The sequence below is a fragment of the Phragmites australis genome, chromosome 6 (assembly GCF_958298935.1).
Source record: "Phragmites australis chromosome 6, lpPhrAust1.1, whole genome shotgun sequence".
NCBI lineage: Eukaryota > Viridiplantae > Streptophyta > Magnoliopsida > Poales > Poaceae > Phragmites > Phragmites australis.
In genome coordinates this window covers 6,261,091-6,274,101 of record NC_084926.1, presented here as the reverse complement: position 1 = coordinate 6,274,101, position 13,011 = coordinate 6,261,091, and the positions used below count along the sequence as shown (strand labels likewise).

The 13,011-nt window shown below is 44.2% G+C and overlaps 2 protein-coding genes across 3 annotated transcripts; both read left to right on the top strand.

Moving 5' to 3' along the window:
* The first annotated feature begins 523 nt into the window (after positions 1–523).
* LOC133921341 (zinc finger protein CONSTANS-LIKE 9-like) lies at positions 524–6,018 on the top strand. Of its 2 annotated transcripts, none has more exons than XM_062366167.1 (5): positions 524–756; positions 2,563–3,249; positions 3,724–3,924; positions 4,345–4,646; positions 5,261–6,018. In XM_062366167.1, the coding sequence occupies exons 2-5, from the start codon at positions 2,662–2,664 to the stop codon at positions 5,379–5,381; spliced, it is 1,212 nt and encodes a 403-aa protein (XP_062222151.1). In that variant the 5' UTR covers positions 524–756; positions 2,563–2,661; the 3' UTR covers positions 5,382–6,018. The 2 variants fall into 2 exon arrangements, with proteins under 2 accessions (XP_062222151.1, XP_062222150.1); XM_062366166.1 differs by having other exon boundaries at positions 527–756; positions 4,342–4,646.
* A 2,099-nt stretch (positions 6,019–8,117) lies between these two features.
* LOC133921340 (nucleotide-sugar uncharacterized transporter 2-like) lies at positions 8,118–12,875 on the top strand. The gene is made up of 7 exons (XM_062366165.1): positions 8,118–8,601; positions 10,111–10,262; positions 10,345–10,553; positions 10,638–10,731; positions 10,991–11,157; positions 11,239–11,409; positions 12,072–12,875. Exons 1-7 carry the CDS (start codon positions 8,466–8,468, stop codon positions 12,346–12,348), a joined length of 1,206 nt encoding a protein of 401 aa, XP_062222149.1. The 5' UTR covers positions 8,118–8,465; the 3' UTR covers positions 12,349–12,875.
* The last annotated feature ends 136 nt before the right edge of the window (positions 12,876–13,011 follow it).

Genomic DNA, 13,011 nt, shown 5'->3' with positions numbered 1-13,011 from the left:
TAGTATCTATCATATATTTATAAATGAAACTATTAAAATTATTCATGTATGTGTAAATTATAGATACTAAAATTTAAACTTTAATAGATAGAGTCATACTCTTACACCTTTCCGTATTGTTGAGGGCTTTTTCTTCGTGGTGTTATCATGTGCGCAGACGCGGAATCGCTTCCATCCACCCGCGCACAGTCGCCGGCGCCGCCATAGGCCAATACCAGCTAGACCGCCGCGGCGCGAGGCCTCGACCCTTGACGGGCACCATACGCCAACAGCGAACCACCTGTCAGCGAGAAGTGGAAAAATCAGCAGGCGCAACCTGGCAACCAGGCCCACCGCCACTTGGCGAAAAGCGCCGCGCTCGTGGCGCCCGGCCGAGCGGCCAAACTTATCCCGGCCCCCCGAAAAGCGCAAAAAGGGCAGCGCCGCACGCAACTTTTCCGTCACCCGGCCGCGGGCCCCGCACCACATAGGCGCCCGGGTGGGGCCCCTCCGCCCTCATCCCCTCCCTTTTTCCCATCGCTGCTCTCCCTCTCCACCTGTTCCGATCCATTTTCCTCCTCCCCTTTCGCCTCGCTTATCTCCGGCCTCCCTCGCCGTGTTGGCAAACCCACCTCCTCTCCCTCACCAAAGAGGTTGTTTTTTTTATCGCACGGAAGCTTCTCGATTTCTCCTCCCCGCCCCGCCGTCGTGTGGTTCCGCTCCTCGGCCTCGCCGCGCGTGTGGGATCCGAGCACCGAGGAGGCGCGCCGCGATTCGGTGAGTGCTCTTGCTACCTCGTTCGACCTGTTCTTGGAGTTTGGTTGGGTTGGATTCGACTCCGTACCTGCGGCTCCGCGTTCGTCCGACGGGTTTTCGTGAGTCGCCTTTGATGGTTGCTTGGATTTGGATCGGGAGTTGGTTGATTCTCCGACCGTGGGGGCTTGACTTGAGTGTTCGATTTCGAGTCCTTGCTTGCTCGCTTAGTCTTCCGTCGTGCCTGGGAGTTCCATATGTGTTCGACGTCTAAGTCTGAACTGTATTTTCTTTCCTCTTTGCGGATTCTTCACGTTTTATCTCGTGTTGCGTACAGCGTACATGAGGTGTTTGGTTTGTTTGATTTTGTCCTTGAGCCGACTTAGTTGCTTAAGTCTTGATTTCCCCGGTCTAATCACTGAAGCACCATGGCTTTGCTTGTATCTGCAGCCAATTCAGCTAGCAAACAACTTTTTTTGTTTTGAAAAATAAGTTGCTTTTGCCTACTGACGCATAGTGATCATATTTTTGCGCTTGCTTATACGCGACTCTATTTTCTCTTCTTAGCAGCAACTATTCATTGGTGCTGAAAGGAGATCCGTCTGCAGCGTAAACTTGGGTGTTTTCTGAAAGATAAGAGCAAAATTTGCCATGCTTATTTTGAGTGGCGCAGAAAGACCGTTGGCTTTATCCACGCATAGGTGCGCTAGTGACCAAAAAAAGTGAGGGTTAGTGCTGTGTAACACTTGTGTTTGCTCTAATGGAAGTTTGGCATGATGCAATTTATGCTGTACTAGTACCCGCTTACTGGTCAAGTGCTTTGAAAGGTGCTTTCTGGATATGCAAAAATACGAACTTTCCAATAAAACGAGTACCGGATTAGCCATTTGCACTGCCAGCTTCTAAAGTTCCATTTGCCCTTCATCCTTTTGGAAGTGGTTAAGTCACGGAGTGACACGGTCGCTGACATGTGAGGGTCACTTAGAGTTGGCCCACACGTCAGTGACCACGTCACCTTGACGTAACGTCGGAGGATCTCGTTCCCATCCTTTTAGTCTCTTACGCAGTCACGCGTGGTACGGGAGGAGGCTTTTATTAATCCCTCCACTCCTCCCTACTTCATAGCAATGCCACCATTATCACTTGTTTGCTCTCGTTTTATGCTACAAGTTGACAATTCCCTGCATCTTTTGGTGGCATCCAAATATCCAATACATTATGCTGTTGGATTTTGAGCAAAGAGCAAACTGAGAGTCACGGCTCACTCTAGTTTAAGGTCTTTTAAATTTGCTTCCTTTGTTTTTACTTATGCTTTACAGAGAGCATATACTTACAATCAATAACATAGAAGCTGAAGTTACAATATGTACCAGGCGGAAATTTCCAAGGGTTGTTGTCTGTACTCTGTACTTCTGTTTTGAAACTTCGAGTTCTTTATGCCCTGGCCGGCAGACTCAGGAGGACTCTGTCGAAACCTCAGAATTTCTTTAAAAGGAAGCGTCCTGTGTGGCTAAATCAGGAAGTGGTTATATGTTATCCTAGATTGTCACTAGCTCGTGGCAGGATGTGAATAGATGTATTTGCTGTTTGGAGTACATGTTTAATTTTACCTATAGGTGGTAGAACAGAACAGGTGTCTGTTTTCATGGTCTGTGAGTCTGTGACTACCTTGGTCTGCAAAAAGCTTTTTTTTTGGTTATATTATGCATGTGTACATAATTGCAAGTAAGGAGGAAAAAGTTGCTAAGTTTTTGTTTTGACACAGATATAACTATAAATTTGTTGTATTGTTACTGACTTTTAAAACATCCGCATGCCATTATCACATAGGATTCCACTGAATTCAACTATCGAAGAAAGACAAAGAAGGTGGCTTTTGTAGTGACACTGAGCAGCTAGTGGAATTTCCGTAATATACTAGCCAGGATCATGGCTGCTCTTTGTGATTTCTGTGGGAAACAAAGGTCAATGGTCTATTGCCGATCAGATGCGGCATCCTTGTGCTTATCATGTGACCGTAATGTTCATTCAGCTAATGCGCTGTCTCAGCGTCATACAAGGACCCTTCTTTGTGATCGCTGTGGCTCACAGCCTGCAGCAGTTCATTGTCTTGAAGATAGTGCCTCACTTTGCCAAAATTGTGATTGGAATGGGCATGATGCAGCATCTGGCGCTGGTGGGCATAAAAGGCAGGCCATAAACTGTTACTCAGGGTGTCCATCATCGGCAGAGCTTTCGAGAATCTGGTCATTTGTTATGGATATCCCTACTGTAGCTGCTGAGCCAAACTGTGAGGATGGAATCAGTATGATGATCATTGATGACAGTGGTGTGAGTAATCATTGTGGTGCTCCAGATGATAACAGATTGTTGGAAATAGCTAGCACAACACTCATGAGTGATCCACCCACTGGCGACAAGATTAAACCTCTGATGGGCTCTTCTTCAGGAGATGGGATCAATATTCTGCCTCTAGCCACCGATCAGCCAGCTAGACCAGTTTCAATGACGCCAAAGGTGCGATGCGGCTTTCGTGTTTCCCTCCAAAAACATATCTGACTATTCTACAAAATTTCAGCATGAGTCATAACTCATAAGACTTGTAGCTTATTGCATGCAACGATTCTTAACATATGAAGAGTACTCACATATAAATATAGCATAACAATGGTAGAATATCCTATATATTTCCTTTTATACAGGTGATGATCCATTTGTCCCTATTTATTACTGTTTGGTTATCCAAAATTCTCTCTGTTTTCTTTTTCTGCAGGGCTATTAGTGTTCTTATAAAATTTATCTTATAATGAAAAGTTCATTCCTGTAACAAGGTACTAGATTCCTTTATATTGATGACTTCCTAATATAAGATGGTTGAACAATCGAAGTTGCAACAGTTCAGATCTGCTAGTTTATCATCAAGATCATCTTCTTGAAAATAATGCCTCTATCATTGTTGTGTGCTTATGAAATACTGGTTATATCTCTCAGGTACCCTACGCCACAGACAATGATAATTTCCATGATGGCAGCATATATGAAGACTTATGTGTGGATGATGCCGACCTGACATTCGAGAATTACGAAGAACTGTTTGGTACCTCTCACATTCAAACAGAGCAACTCTTCGATGATGCTGGAATTGACAATTATTTTGAATTGAAGGAAATGCCACCTATCGATTCTAATGAGGTCTGTACCAGTGTACTAGTATGTATATAGTTTTTTTTTTCTTTCCATTTGTAATGTTTGTCGTGGGAAAGAGAACTCCCCTGCAGGAGGTCTCCCTTATTTATTACTTACCCCACAATCTACTAGTTAGCCAGGACCAGTCTTATTTTTCCTACCTTGGTAGTAATTTACAACTTTATGTGTTAATTTCAATCATCAAATTTCAGTTTGTTATCCATCCATAGAGTAAAATGGAATGCAAGTTTCAACCCATGTGTGTCTTGCATCTAAAAGGGTTATATAGTGGACGATACTCTACTACATTGAAATGCATTGAGTGATATTATATACATAGGAAAGTCAAATGGATCGTCAGAATGTTGCATTCCATTTGATGGTTGCTTTACTAAACTTTTGGGATCATTTTTTCGTTTGCAGCAGCCCAAACCTATGCAGCTAGAATGTAGCAATGTGGTATCAGCTGATTCGGCAATGTCAAACCCAGGAGCAAGGGCTGATTCCAGCCTTTGTATTCCTGTTAGGCAGGCAAGGTCCAGTATATCCCATTCCTTCTCTGGTTTGACTGGTGAGAGCAGCGCAGGAGATCACCAAGATTGTTGTGTATCGCCAATGCTCCTCATGGGTGAGCCACCCTGGCTCCCTCCTGGCCCTGAAGGCTCATTTGCCGGAGGTAGCAGAGATAGCGCCCTCACACGATACAAGGAGAAGAAGAAGAGACGAAAGTAAGCACATCTAATTGTGGGTTTTCCAGGAAATTTGTGGTAACTTTAGTTTTTTCCATGCTTAAAATTCATAGACCATGGTTTAATGTTTTAAGAACATGTCTTCTATGTCATTTTTTGCAAGGGGGTGGGGTTGAAACAAAATACAAAAAGTTCTTAGAGCAACACCCCCTAGGGTTCACAAATTCATCAAAAACCGCAAATTGTTTTCGACGAATTCGGTCTGCCGCCGCATTCAGAATGCGACCGCATTTTGGACCGATTCAAATTCAAACTAAAAATAGAAATTTTGACAAAATTTGTCCAGTTTCTACCGAATTGGTACCAATATTCGCGAATTTCGGAGAATTCGCCATCCACCGCATTTTGGTGGCCGAACGAATTCGTGAACCTTGCCCCTTAAAAGGACTGTGAATCATTAGTACTCTGTTAATTTTTAGCTAAGCTTTTCTCTGTGGCTGTTTGTCCTCTTGAACTGAAAGTATCTGGTTAGTTCTCCAACATGTTATACCAGTTGCTTTTGTTGCCTTTTGTGGTCTATTCTTTTAAATTTCACTAATACATTTCCTTGCAAAAGTTGTAAATTGATCTCTTTGAGTGAATTTCGCCAACAGATTTGACAAGAAGATCAGATATGCTTCTCGCAAGGCTAGGGCAGACGTGAGAAAAAGGGTCAAGGGACGGTTTATAAAGGCTGGTGAAGCATATGATTATGATCCGCTCAGCCATACATGAAGCTACTGAGCCCTGAATGCTAGTACTGGTTATCATCCAGTGTCAGCCTATCAACCTTCAGCTGCTCATCTGTTGCAATCAATTGCAGCGGAGCCTGCAATCGGAATATGAAAAAAGGTTTAAAAAGAGGGACAACGCGTTGGGGTGAAAAAGACAAAAAGAAAGATGCAAAATGCAGGGGGGTAATGGATGCTGCTACCGCACCATTTTCAGTTGCTTCTGGATGAGTGGCTTGGAACACTGTCCGCCGTCTGTGCATTGGTCCAATACAGCTATGGACGGTTGGACGCACATCCTCCAGCTCTACCCGTGGCATGCCTGTCAGGCAACCGTGCCTGCTTCTGCCATGGTGTTCGGCGGTGCGCTACCACTGGGTAACATGATACTGTACTATACGTATGAAATTTCCTTCTGCAATATCATTTTTGAATCACAATCTGCTATCGTGAGTAGATTGTTCTTCGGTCGTGTATGTATATAGATTGATGCAACATTGTCAAGAAAAATTAGCCGTGATGATTGTAAAGTTTGTTCTTGTAAGATTACATACGGCATTGAGGAGTAGAAGAACCATGTATCCGGACACTGAACCTCTTGTAATTATTTTGTGCCAGAATTATCATCTTGTCCTCCTGCCCATGGTGCTTATTGTCATCTGAGCATGTGATCGAAATTCAGGATGATTTTTGTTCCTCCCTTCCGTTATTCTTTAGCGAGCAAGTTCACTGCGCTCGCAGCATTCGCTTGCGTTTTCTGATGCCGGCCGGCTCGATAGCATGCCACACCGCAACTGCAACAGACAGGTTCTCCGTTGTTGGCCTCACTACGTGCTGACGGCGCCGGCGGTCGGTATTCCAATCCCGGTAAGCTCGATGCCGGCCTAGCTGCTCGCTGGTGGGGCGAAGACCGTAGACATCGATTGTTGTGCCACCTGAACCTGAACGGCGGCTGAGTGTCATTAGGCAGGCGAGGCGACGACCGTAGTCGGCACTCCGTTCTCCGACCACCCTCTGGTCAGGGGTCGCGTCACGCCAGAGAGCCGTGCGCGCCTCTTGCTTGCCTGCTTCCCTCTACTGGAGCCCGGGCTCGGGGCTCCATTCGCCTGTCCTGAAGAGGCAGACGAGAGAGGACGAGACGACGCCACGCTCTAGAGTGTGACACTCACAATCGCGTCACACTCTACTCACACGCACGTCCTTTACACAAGTCAGAAAGAGATACGAGGGCTCTAGATCGTGAGTGCGCGGAAAACACACGCGTGTATATACCCGTAACCTGTCCGAGGTCTAATCCGGGAGTGAATGCAGTTATTTTGATGCATCTGAAAATAAATCCCAAGCGGAGGTGAGCACCTACGTTGAGCAGAACTCGAACGTAGACGGGAGCGACTGGGTACTTGGGTTGGTGTCCGTGTCTCCTGCATCGATTTACTGGGTGGGCTATACTAAAAATACTTGGGCCCAGCCTATCCATCAGCATAACTGCTATCTTTCGGGCCAGCTGAGGGATGCATAAAAAAGAGGCTTCGCTTTTTACGTTACGTATTTTAAATTATTTCGTAGTGTACACGGAAGGGAAATAAAATAGCTATTTAAATCACAATAAATAAATTATAAGGAAATTGAGAAAAGGGGAAAAAAGAGAGAACTAAGGGCATCTCCAATAGATAGGTCTAGTGTTAGATCTTTGAAGAGAGAGCACATTTCTTTAAATTTAGAGATGTCTCGCTGTTCATAATTTATCATACCTCACATATTGAGGTGAGATCTGCCAAAAGAGCAAATACTAACTCTTCATCACCTCTCTTCATGAGCTAGTACCGGTTCATCTAGCAGGTCCTAATAAATATGTGAGGTATAGGAAATTAAATAACGTGATCTATATAAATTTTAAAAATTGTTCTATCTTATCTAAGAACTAGCACTAACTTTAATTATTGAAGGGGTCCTAATCATCCGTGCACTCTTACTGTACGGGGGTGCCGTTGCTCCACATAGGCGCCCTCTTCATGTCTCCCAGTTGTACTATGCCGACCAATCCATAGGTCGCATTTGTTCCTCGCACGCTGATGAATTTCGATAGATCTTGAATTCTCGATATGCATAGTGGCCGATGATCGAGGCAGTGGTGCCTCCACATGGAAAATCCTGGGACCAAGAACGTCTACTCGTTCTCGTCGAAACTACTCGACGTCATGGTTTACAAAACCTAGTGGTGATCTCGATGCACTCACAGATGAATTTATACTACACACTCCTATCCTACTGCTACGACCAAACTAAATGCCAGTTACGATAGAGCTATAGGACAAGTAAATTATCATGCCCAGTCTTGATCACGGGTCCAAAAGGATTGAGAACGTTTTCCTTTTCCTAGGGCCAGGGTACGCCAAATTGAATGCGTCGCTTGTACTAGTACGTGCAAGCATGGCCATGGACTGCTGGATTACCTACCCCAATAACCTCAGTGGGTATGCTTTTTTTTTTTGGTAATCAAGCGCAGGCTTAACAGGATTAAACCACATGTTTACTTGATAGATGACGTACCATCTACACAAGTGCATATGATGCCGATCTTTATTATAGTTGTGTGAGTATGTATACGAGTTGTATGAGTGTTTTAAAAAAGAAACGACACCTAATCATCCATATATTTTTTTTAAAAAATTGCTATTATTATTATTATCTTGTTTATGGGAGGGGGGAAACTCACACCGAAACTAACCATCGGAAGAACGCCCCTGGAATCGTGTGATCAGAAAGCAGCAGTAGCACCAGCAGCGAGAAACCAACCACCACGATAACGCCACCACTAACCCGCTCCGTTCCCTCCCGAGCGCCACCTGATCGCCACTACCCCCGCCCGTCGTTGCCATCATTCGCACCACGGCGGCACGGCCTAAAACGAGCAGAGCGCGCGCTTAAAATAGCCCGGCACAACACGCACCACCCGCCCGCCCGCGCAGGCACGAGCCGTTCCTGGCCTCTCCGCTTGTTGCTGGTGCTGTTCGTGGGCTTCTGCAACAAACCCCTTCTCTTCCCCGAGGCCCGAGACGGCGGAGGGGGCAGGCCGCAGGGGGGCGAGATGATGAAGCTGCGGTGGTGGAGCGCCGACGCGTCGGAGGTGGTGGCGGTGACGGCGATGGGCGTGTGGGAGGCCGTGCTCGCCGGCGGCGGCAGGCGCTTCATCAAGCGCAAGGACAGCGACGCTGGCGAGACTGGTGGGCACCTTCGCCTTCTTTCATCTCCGATTAATTCTTTTTTTAAGGCGGTTTTGGTGGGTTTGTTGGGTTGATAGATAGGCAATAATTCTTCCTTTTGCGAGGTTGGTGATCGTGCCAATTCGGTTTCCCGGTCCTTTTTCTCCGCATTTGAAGATATCTTTTAGGTCAGTTTGGTGTGATTTGGCAAAATCCGGTGTCAAAACTGCAGTGTGTGTGTGTGCATTTGCAGTTACTCATTGATCGTTTTACTCCTAGCTGTCGCGGCCTTTTAGAAGATTTTTTGTTCGGAAAATGGCACGAAAGCTACTGGCTTTTCTTGCGAAGGGCAAGTTGTTGGCTTGTTGCCTAACATGTTCTGTTTGGGTTCTTCTTTTCCAACGCCGGGTTCGTGGGCATCATAGTTGCTGCCTTTTTTCAGCGTCTTGCGTGCATTGGTGATTTTTCTTTCTTGTTTCGGATTCCACCAAGTTGTGTTTCGCATGGATGAACAATATTAGGAAAAGGGTGTCAGTTGTAACTGAATATTTTCCTCTTTTTGTGTTTTCCCCCATCTACTCCAACATCATCCTTCTTCTATGACTCATCATCCGTGGATGTTATCGATAGGACATGCTATAGCTCATTCGCATCTCTTAGTTTGTCTTCTATTGCCTCCTATTTCTGCTGCTACCTGTTCACGAATCAGTGTCCTGCTGTCACTCCCCTGAAGTCCCGCAACACGATGAATGGTTTCCTGCGAGGAAGGACAGACAGTGGCAGTGTTTGGCATGTGAACTTGTGAACGTGACACGCCCCAATTGGAATTATTATCTCATTGCTTGCCTTGTAAGGGTTTAGGAAGTTTCGAATATCAACATATTTCTACTTGCCTTTTAACCTTACCCATTCTAAATTTCAAACTAGTCCATATAGATATTTTCCCTCCGAAATACTGACTGTTGATTGGTGATCAGATAAAGACACCTAGAATTTATGTCCCAGTCATTCAGTGTTCTGCCGAATGAAAATTACATGAATCCTACAGCACTAAATCTACATGCACCACTCCCCAGTTTTATCAGGCCACCACTCAGTTTTACCAAAAACTGTAAAATTATCTTTTCTGATATTATAGAAATAATTCCTTAGGAGGTCAAAAAGGGAAGCTTAATCTGTTTGAACTTTGAAGACAATTTCAGTCATGTTTTTATGTTAAGATGGTTATGGGTAGTGATGTAACGTGAGTGACTGAATTGTTAGACGTGTAAGAAAGGGAAAATATTGTAAGGTGAATTGGTTAAAGAAGTGAGTTATAATTTTTTTCAAACAAAAGAAGTGAGTTATACCGAACCCAACTTTAAGAAAATATGCAACTAAATGGTCCCTGCCGTGTTTAAACTTGAGTCGCTTAATTTATACAAGGTGATGGCTAATCAAGAAAGTTTGAAAAATGCTCTCACTTGTGCCAGCTGATAATTAATCAAGAAAATTGATTTTCCCCATTTGACACACTGTTAAACTTACCAGGTCGGGCACTAGAGGAGTTGCGGAGCTCCTTGTACAATGAAATGCATAGTTCAGAAGGTGCTAAGCGCCAGCAGCAACGATTCTGTGGACCAAGTGTTGCATTAACATTCAATTTTGCTGTTGCTGTTGGGATCATCATGGCAAACAAAATGGTATGCTAAGTTATAACTTGTACTTATTCTGCCTTTGTTTAGATTCCAAGTGGTTTTACGTGCATAATCTATTGTGTCGCAGGTGATGGGCACTGTTGGATTTAAGTTCCCAATTGCACTCTCATTAATTCATTATGCGGTTGCATTTGTTCTAATGGCCACCCTCAAGACATTCTCCTTGTTACCAGTTGCCCCGCCTTCGAAATCCACTCCTTTCTCATCTATATTTGCTTTGGGTGCTGTAATGTCTCTCTCTACTGGGCTTGCCAACGTGAGCTTGAAACATAATAGGTAAACTAGATTCTAGTTGACAGCTATACCACGGTGTACTTACATAAATTTTCTTCATGTATTCTCAGTATTTTCGCTATTCAGTGTAGGTTTCTATCAAATGGCTAAGATTGCTGTAACTCCAACAATTGTTGTAGCAGAATTCATGCTTTTCCAGAAGAAGGTTTCGTCTCAAAAGGTAGGCTCGCTGCAACAATACGTGTTTAGCATGTTTTTCTGTACTTTGACAGTTTGACCCAACTATTCTAACATGGTTCCGGAATTAATTCAACTCTCCAATCAGTAAGCACAAAATAAAAATATAATAGATTGTAGTGTGCATGCTTTGTTCTCCCTCTACCGGAATACCGCTCACACCATCTGTGCGAGTGTACTTGCTTACGGGATTGCTAACTAGTTTTTTTTTTTCCTTTTTGAAATTTAACTTTAAATTGCAGGCTATCACATTGGCAGTTGTGTCGTTTGGAGTGGCTGTAGCGACTGTTACCGATTTAGAGTTCAACTTTTTTGGTGCCTGTGTAGCATTGGCATGGATTGTTCCTAGTGCTGTGAATAAAATCCTTTGGTCAAGTTTGCAACAGAGTGGAAATTGGACCGCTCTTGCGTAAGTTGTGCCTTTTCTTCCTTAAAGGTGCACGCTCCAAAGTTTTTCCCCCTTAACTCATATTATTCCTTGTTGATCCAGGCTGATGTGGAAGACTACCCCAATTACGATATTTTTCTTACTGACATTGATGCCTTTGCTGGACCCCCCGGGCTTGCTGTTGTTCGATTGGAACTTCAGAAACAGCTGTGCTATTATCATCTCTGCTTTATTTGGTTTCCTTCTCCAGTGGTCTGGAGCTTTGGCACTTGGGTGAGATACGTCATTACTTTGTTTTTCTTACTTCATTCAAAATCGCCATTTCTCTACCCGAGTTTTGACGAGTCATTACTTGAGAAAAAGAAATTGCTGATGCACAATGATAGAAGTGGACAGATAATACACATAGATTTGTTTACGCTTGGCAAAATGTACCTACCAGTTTTGGCATCTTGGTTGGATAGTGGCTCATGAAAAGGACTTGAGAGGATTTCCAATCTGCCCATTTAATTTCTTCCTCCATACTTCAACCGAAAAAGAAGCTACTCTTTATTGTAGCATGTATTGCTAATTTTGCATTGAAGCCTTTTGTTTTTTAAGCTGAAATACACTACTCTTGGAAGAAAAGAACCAATACAACACATATTTCTTTTTCAAAACTGAAACCATCAACCTGCAAAAACATCAAGTTTCAAAAAGACGTTTCCATTGTATACATATATTTGCAACTACATGGAAAAAGTATGCCGACACAAATTCACAATCTAAGGATTAATTAATTTGCAACCATTTGCATCGGGAGATAAGAAAATTACTTTAAAAACCACTTGGCCTGGCCATAAGTCCTGAACCATTTTCTATTAATGTAACAATGAAGCCATCTTGGTAAAAGCAGCTGGATAAGTGACTGTCTAATCCCCTTTGTATTGCTGCAGTGCGACGTCGGCTCTGTCACATGTTGTGCTGGGCCAATTCAAGACCATTGTCATCATGCTCTCCGGCTACCTGATCTTCGGCTCGGACCCTGGGATGACCAGTGTCTGCGGAGCTGTAGTCGCGCTCGGCGGCATGTCGTTCTACACTTACCTGGGGCTGAAAGACTCTGCGGCCAGCGGCAAGAAACCGCCGTCAAGACAAAACTCCTTCATGGGGATGGCTAAAGCCGCTGCAGATGGAGAGAACCCAGATTCAGAGCACGAGGATTCTGTGTAAGCTGATGAAACCGTCATCCGATTCACTTCGTGCAAAAGGCCCCAAGGGACAAGCTGGTGAATAGTGAATTTGCCACTGATCGATGCTTAGATGCTATTGGTTCGTTGTAATTTGTCAGTGATCGAATCCATTGTACATAGAAACATGTATCTTTCTCGAAGGTCCAGGAACTGTCAGTGGCAAGTAGGTTGGATTACTGGCGTTCCCCTGGTGCGGACGGTCGGTCCGTTCGTCAGTTGAGAGGTAGCTGTTCCTAATTTGTGATCCCAGTGGCGATTCATGCCAGGGTACGCAAAAACTCCCGATAATCTGTGAGCAAGTCGCAAGTGCTCCAAATTTGTCTGGTCCTTGACGTCAAGCATCGGGTTACAATCAAACAGCTCCTGTCGTCTGCAGATTTTGCTGGCACAGACGGAAGAGCGACTCAGGCAAAGAACTGAAATCATCACGCACGAGCCTATATGGACCACCTAAATTGCGTCAATCTGTCCTCAAGTGGATCTCAAAGTAGTTGACAAGATTTATTTAATGTTAATAATATATATCAAGTAACGAATATGTATAATAATTTTCTATTTAGACGAGTTATATATTGGAGACATGTAACGAACATCCAGCGGTAAAGGGAGGAGGGAGACGTGTAGCACCGTTGTATATAATTTT

Coding starts and splice junctions, on each gene's coding strand:
- LOC133921340 (XM_062366165.1), top strand. CDS start 8,466: ATGATGAAGCTGCGGTGGTGGAGCGCCGACGCGTCGGAGGTGGTGGCG. Junction 8,602..10,110: donor CAGCGACGCTGGCGAGACTG/GTGGGCACCTTC, acceptor TAAACTTACCAG/GTCGGGCACTAGAGGAGTTG. Junction 10,554..10,637: donor GTGAGCTTGAAACATAATAG/GTAAACTAGATT, acceptor TTCGCTATTCAG/TGTAGGTTTCTATCAAATGG.
- LOC133921341 (XM_062366166.1), top strand. CDS start 2,662: ATGGCTGCTCTTTGTGATTTCTGTGGGAAACAAAGGTCAATGGTCTAT. Junction 3,925..4,341: donor CACCTATCGATTCTAATGAG/GTCTGTACCAGT, acceptor TTTCGTTTGCAG/CAGCCCAAACCTATGCAGCT. Junction 4,647..5,260: donor GAGAAGAAGAAGAGACGAAA/GTAAGCACATCT, acceptor TTTCGCCAACAG/ATTTGACAAGAAGATCAGAT.